At 41.0% G+C, this 6644-nt stretch overlaps 2 protein-coding genes across 2 annotated transcripts; both read left to right on the forward strand.

The window, feature by feature from the left end:
* LOC106338234 (uncharacterized protein At4g02000-like) lies at positions 1 to 495 on the forward strand. Its single transcript, XM_013777260.1, has one exon. The coding sequence runs from the start codon at positions 1 to 3 to the stop codon at positions 493 to 495; it is 495 nt and encodes a 164-aa protein (XP_013632714.1).
* A 2258-nt stretch (positions 496 to 2753) lies between these two features.
* LOC106338235 lies at positions 2754 to 5458 on the forward strand. Its single transcript, XM_013777261.1, has 3 exons — positions 2754 to 3934; positions 3982 to 4829; positions 5022 to 5458. Exons 1-3 carry the CDS (start codon positions 2754 to 2756, stop codon positions 5456 to 5458), a joined length of 2466 nt encoding a protein of 821 aa, XP_013632715.1.
* The last annotated feature ends 1186 nt before the right edge of the window (positions 5459 to 6644 follow it).

A 6644-nucleotide genomic window follows, 5' to 3' on the forward strand; every position in this document is an offset into this window, starting at 1 on the left:
ATGTCGACATTCATCTGGAGGATGCCAAGTAAATGGCAAAAGGAAGGCAAGTGTAGAGGGGTAGCTCTGTCGCAAGAACGTTTCCAGTTCTTCTTTGATCACGAACACGACCTGCTGGATGTGCTGGAAAAAGGGGTTCATACCTTTAACGAGTGGGCTGTGGTCGTTGAAAGATGGGTTGAAGATCCGCCGGATGACTATCTCCAGTTTATTCTGCTGTGGATCCGTATTAGTAATATCCCCATTAATTACTATACGAAGGAAGCTATAATGGCGCTTGGAGATCTGGTGGGGGAAGTCAAAGTCCTCATTTTTGATCCTCAGAAACCACAAACTCAACCTTATGAAAGGGTTCAGGTGAGGTTCAACGTAGCGAACCCGCTGAGAATGTCAAAGATAGTAAAGATTAAGGGAGGAAAGTCGGTGACCATTCACTTCAACTATGAAAGAATTCAGAAGCGATATTTCACATGTCAGAGATTAAATCACGAATGAAGCATATTCCCCCTCGTAGTAAAAAGGATGAAAGATGAAGCTGTGGCAAGGCGTCAGAGAATTGCTAAGGAACTGGAGTTGAAAAAACCAGTTCTTCAGGAAGACGATCCTCTCTTCGGTGTCCTAAATGAAGATCAGGTGGGGATTAACTCAGTGACGGGAAGACCGAAGATTGTGAAAGAAGTGCTAGATGAGATGATGCAGTACTTGATGCTGGCCACAAATGAAGATAGAATAGTTAGAGAAGAGAGAGTTAAATCTTCTGTGGCTGCAGTTGAACAAGATCCTATCTTACAGCGTATGGTGTTAAGACTCGAGGCCCCTCCTATCTTGTCCAAAGATTTCAATAAAGGCAAGGGGATTGTATTCAGCTATAGGAGTCTAAGAAAATGCAGGTGGGATTAAGGAAGTCTGAGAAATTAATGGCTTCGGCTATTAGATCGTGTGCAGTCGGGAGGTGGAATGCATATAACATTTCGATGGCTGAGAGTGAGGATGCAAACTTTGGAGGTACTTTCTGGGTCTCTTCTGGTGGCTCTACAGTATTTAGCATGGGTTTTTTGGAACCATGTGCTTCGTCCGGAGCTACCAAGAAAACCTACCAACGCAGACGTCCTCCAAAATCAAAAAGAAAGCCGAGACCCTTATTAGGCTCAGATCAAGCTGCAGGAGTTCTATGGGATAAAGCGGCTGGAAAAAGAGTGGAAGGCAGTAAGAAGAGAAAGATAGAAACTAAAGTTGGGGAGCTTCTTGTTTTGGCGAAGTCTAAAACCCCAAAGGTGATCCCAAGGGAGGGATCACCCAGCCTTTAATGAGCATTCTGAGTTGGAATTGCCAGGGATTGGGGCGTACTCAAGACCTGACAATTCAGCGACTCCGGGAAATACGTCAAACACATTTTCCGGAGATCATGTTCTTGATGGAAACGAAAAATTGCAGAAATGTTTTGGAGGATTTGAGGGAATGGTTAGGGTATGGCAGAGTGTTTACAGTTAATCCCATAGACTTGAGTGGTGGCTTGGCTTTATTTTGGAAGAGCGACATCAAGCTTGATATTAAGTATGCGGATAAGAACATGATTGATATGCAGGTGCATTTTGGTGAAGTGGTTTTTTTTCTGTCGTGTATATATGGAGAACCTGCGTCAGATGAAAGGAAAAAGATTGTGTGGGAAAGGCTGAGTAGGATTGGGGTAGGAAGAAAAGAAAAGTGGTGTTTGATAGGAGATTTCAACGAGATCCTAAGTAATGATGAGAAGTTGGGAGGCCTACTGCGACACGAATCATCTTCCAAACCGTTTGGTGATATGTTGTCTGCTTGGGGGATGGAAGAGCTTCAGTCGTTGGGCATCAGATTTACTTGGGCTGGTCAGAGATGGAAACAGTGGATTCAGTGTTGTTTGGACAGAGCCTTTAGTAATAAGGAATGGAGGAGAGCTTTCCCAACATCAAACCAAAGGTTTATGGATAAACACGGCTCATACCACAGACCAGTATTGGTGAAATTGCAAGCTCTGAAAGCGAGAAAAAAAGATCAGTTCCGTTTTGACAAAAAAGCTTTTGTTTCATCCTGAGGTCAAACAGAAGATAATCAAAGCTTGGAGAGGTCTAGCCTGTGGATCAACCAACAGATGTGTGGCTAAAAGACTAAGAGACTGCAGGGCTGCGATTAGTCTTTGGAAGAAAGGGAGAGTCTTTAATGCAAAGGATAGAATCCATCTTTTGGAAAGAAGGCTAGAATGGTTTCAATCAAGGAATTATCCCTGCTGGCATGCGATTAGAGTGATAAAAAAGGAGCTATGCAAAGCTTATAGGGACAAAGAACTCTTCTGGAAACAAAGAAGCATGGAGAAATGGTTGAAGTTTGGGGATAGAAACTCTAAATTCTTTCATGAGTCGGTCAAGGTGAACAGAGCAAAGAGGAAGTTGATCAAAATCAGGGACAGTAACGGGGTGGAACAATGGTCTGAAGAAGTGAAAGCTCAAGTGGCAGTGGACTATTTCTCTACTTTATTCAAGTCCTCTAACCCCTCAAGTTATCAGCCATGGTTTCAAGACATGAGACCTAGAGTCTCGGAAGCAATGAACCAAGTTTTGGTTAGTGTGGTCACAGATGAAGAGATCAAAGGTGCAGTCTTCAGTATCAAAGCTTCGAGCGCCCCAGTTCCAGATGACATGTCGGGTCTTTTCTTTCAGTAATATTGGGATGAGATTGGCCCAAAAGTCTTGGTGGAAGTGAGAAATTTCTTTGAAAGAGGGATGCTGCCAGCGGACTGGAACTTCACCTACTTGTGTCTACTGCCTAAAGTTCAAGAACCTGAGACCATGGGTGATCTGCGTCCGATAAGCCTATGCTCTGTGCTGTATAAGATCATTTCAAAAGTTATGGTTAGGCGTTTACAACCCATCCTCCCTGCGATTGTCTCAGTCAATCAGTCGGTTTTTGTAGCTGAGAGATTGATCACAAAAAATATTGGGATTGCCCATGAAGCTGTCCATGCCCTGCATGTTCATCCGGAGATCAAGAATGATAGTATGGTGGTGAAAACTGACATGTCGAAGGCTTATGACAAGGTAGAATGGAGTTATTTAAGGAGATTACTTGAAGCTTTAGGCTTTGATGGTAGATGGGTGAAGTTAGTGATGACCTGTGTTGAAACAATCTCTTTTGCAGTGCTGGTAAATGACGAGCCGTATGGTCGGATCAGGCCGCAACGTGGTCTTCGGCAGGGAGATCCCCTCTCTCTGTTCCTCTTTGTTTTATGTACAGAGGGTCTTACGCATCTTCTGAACAGAGCTGAAAGTCAGGGATTGATCAATGGGTTGAAATTTGCTGTGGCTGGCCCGTCGGTGCATCACCTGTTGTTTGCCGACGACAGTCTCTTTTTGTGTCAAACGTCTGAAAACAAAGCTCGTTCCGTCAAAAACATTCTTGCAGTTTATGGTAGTGCCACAGGCCAAACCATTAACTTGCAGAAATCTGCAATCTCTTTTGGTTCTCAAGTTGATCCAACAACTAAAAGTTTGATTCAAGGGGTGCTTAATATCTCAAACGAAGGAGGAACGAGTAAGTACTTGGGCCTACCAGAATGCCTTAGTAGCTCTAAAATAGAGTTGTTTGGTTATCTCAAAGGGAAGGTGAATGGAAGGTTGAATGTGTGGTACTTGCGGAAGCTATCGCAAGGGGGAAAAGAAGTTCTATTAAAGTCTACAGCCTCGGCCTTACCTGTGTTCGCGATGTCGGTTTTTAAACTCCCTAAAACGATCTGCGCTAACATCTCCAGTGTTATGGCGAATTTCTGGTGGGGCTCCGATGCTCACAAGAGGAAAATTCATTGGATAGCTTGGGATAAGATTTGTTTGCCCAAAAAAGTGGAGGCATGGGCTTCAGAGACTTGGAAGCATTTAACCAAGCACTTTTGGCAAAACAAGCGTGGAAGGTTCTTTCTTCTCCTTAATGCTTACTGGTGCAGTTTCTTAAAAGCAGATACTTTCCAAACTCTAGATTTTTAAATGCCAAACTAGGAGAAAGGCCATCTTATGCTTGGAGAAGTTTGTTATTCGGTAGAGAACTTCTCATTAAAGGCCTTCAGAAGAGAGTGGGAGATTGGAATTCCATTAATGTGTGGTCTGATAAATGGTTTGAGGATGAGGATGATGGGTATGGACCGCGTGCTCCGTGGATTAAAAACTGTACGTTTAACATCAATCTTAGAGCGAGGGACTTGATTGATTTTCAAAACAGAAGGTGGAACCAGAGGGCATTGGAGGAGGTCTTTTTGCCCTCGGATATTAAGATTCTTTTGAAGAACCAACCTGTGACCACTTCAGAAGATTTTTGGGTGTGGAAATTTAACAAATCAGGGGCTCATACGGTTAAATCAGGTTACTGGTTTGCGTCAAAGGAAAGGAGTAAGGAGCTTAGAGTGGTGGCTGAAGTTCTCCCGTCAATCAATACCCTCAAAGTTCAAATTTGGAAAGTTTTTGCGGTTCCAAAGATTAAGACATTCCTTTGGAAAGCATTATCGGAAGCGCTCCCTGTTGCAGATTTGTTAATGGCAAGAGGACTCAAGTGTGATGATAGATGTCAACTTTGTGCATTTGAGGGTGAATCAGTCAACCATGTGATGTTCAGTTGCCACTTAGGAAGACAAGTCTGGGTGTTATCTAACATCCCATGTCCTCAGAATGGATTTCATGTTCAATCGGTGTATCAAAATGTGGCATATCTCCTGAAGTTGAGTAAGGAAGTAAAGGTTGATGTTGAAGTTTCCCGGTGCTGGCTGTGGGTCTTGTGGTACTTGTGGAAGAACATGAATAGGCTCCTTTTTGAAGGTAAAGCTTTTGCGGCTGAAGACATTATTAAGAAAGCAAAAGAGGAGTCCAATTCTTGGTTTTTAGCGCAACAAATCCAGAATCAAATGGAGCACACATAGGCGATAGTGTCGAGAAGGGAACTACCGTCTAGTCATCTTGAGGTGCCAGAGGGATGGTTACTCTGTGAGTTTGATTATGACTGGAATATAGGCTGCGATACAATGGGTGCTGCGTGGGTTGTGAAGAATAATAGAGGCATTGTTTTGGAACACAGTAGAAGGGCTTTTTCGGGTGTAAAATCACGGAACGAGGCTAAGTTGCAGGTTTGGTTGTGGGTCCTTGAAAGTGTGCGGAGTATGAGGAAGAGGAAGGTCAGGTTCGTCTCAACATGTGGTGATTTTGTTGAGGCAATTGAAAGACCTCACTTGTGGCCTGCGCTTCAGTATGAAGCTTCGGAGATCAAGAAAGACCTGCATGCTTTTGAAGCTTGGGAGTTAAGGATTGGATCATGGGAGTCGGTTAGAAGTGTTTCTTTCATCGCGCAAAGTGTTAAAAGCTTAGGACTTACTCAGTCTTATGTGGCTGCGGGTCATCCCCATTGGTTGGATCATCTATTTGCGAATGAAAGACATTCATCTGGCGCTTAAAATGGTGGTTGAATATTTTTGTGGAGGCATTTGGTAAGTGCGGTTGTAGTGCTACTGGTTTCTGTTAACTGATTTTTTGGAATGTGGTTTGTAACCTGTTGTATGGTTGACAGTCTTTGGTTTGTTAAGCCAGAAAATTAATATAATATTTTGATTTGGGTAAAAAAAAAGAGTATGAATATTGTTCATACCGGTTAAAAAAGATTTAAAATAATTTAAAATATTTTTATTTGTGAATAGTTAAATTACCTATCACTGCTACAAGGATAAGTTTCTAGATGATATCAGTCTTTTCGAAATACTTTCAAGTCATTCTTTTTACAATACAACTGAAACAGTAAAATAGTTACTTTGCCATCAATCAATTTGTATACTCCTTGAAAGATAAGAAAGACATCACGATAAGAACCTCATATTTATATACTTGAAACCTAATATAAATAACAGAAAGAGATATACATAATTTAAAAGATAGAAAAAGACAGATGAAGAGGATAGTGTAATGCAACTAAAATCCAAGCAAGAATAGCATGGCTCTATGTCTACTTGTTGAGTCTTGAGTGTTAGTATAAACTACATATATGTGTGTGTGCAATCTCCGGTGTGCATTATATGTATATATGCATTTGTATATCTCAGGTAGCTGTCAAAATTTGCTAGAACTACAAAGTCTATCCTGCTAAAGTTTTAAGTCGTTGCCAGTAAGCTAACCATTTGTAAATACTTTGTATAGAGTTGTGAGGTTTGGTTATGATTTTTTGATCTACAGTTTAGCGATCAAAGCGGATATTGCCAAGAAACAAAAAAACAAGGTTTAGTAATAAAACAAAAAATGGAGCAATGCCAGCTAAACCAAATCATCATATTGTTTTGCTGCATGTTTGTTTTTCCTCATAAAAACGAATAATAATAGATATATTTAGATAATGGGTGGTGATTTTTTGGAAGAACCAAAAACCAAAATAAATTAAGAATATAGTTAAAAGTAAATTAAGCGAATAACCATTTCTAGCTGGAAATCTCGTTTTATATATTAGTAGTTAGCCGAGTCTTGTTAAACCGTAATATTGATATATTTTTTCTTGTAATTTTAATGTATCCAAAAATATATTTCACTTCTAATAACCGTAGTATATTTGGTGAACCATATTAAATTATTGTGTCATCGCATGATCTTTTGGCATAT

This window comes from Brassica oleracea, chromosome C4, assembly GCF_000695525.1.
Source record: "Brassica oleracea var. oleracea cultivar TO1000 chromosome C4, BOL, whole genome shotgun sequence".
Taxonomy (NCBI): domain Eukaryota; kingdom Viridiplantae; phylum Streptophyta; class Magnoliopsida; order Brassicales; family Brassicaceae; genus Brassica; species Brassica oleracea.

Coding starts and splice junctions, on each gene's coding strand:
- LOC106338234 (XM_013777260.1), top strand. CDS start 1: ATGTCGACATTCATCTGGAGGATGCCAAGTAAATGGCAAAAGGAAGGC.
- LOC106338235 (XM_013777261.1), top strand. CDS start 2,754: ATGCTGCCAGCGGACTGGAACTTCACCTACTTGTGTCTACTGCCTAAA. Junction 3,935..3,981: donor TGGCAAAACAAGCGTGGAAG/GTTCTTTCTTCT, acceptor TCTTAAAAGCAG/ATACTTTCCAAACTCTAGAT. Junction 4,830..5,021: donor GAATAGGCTCCTTTTTGAAG/GTAAAGCTTTTG, acceptor ACTGGAATATAG/GCTGCGATACAATGGGTGCT.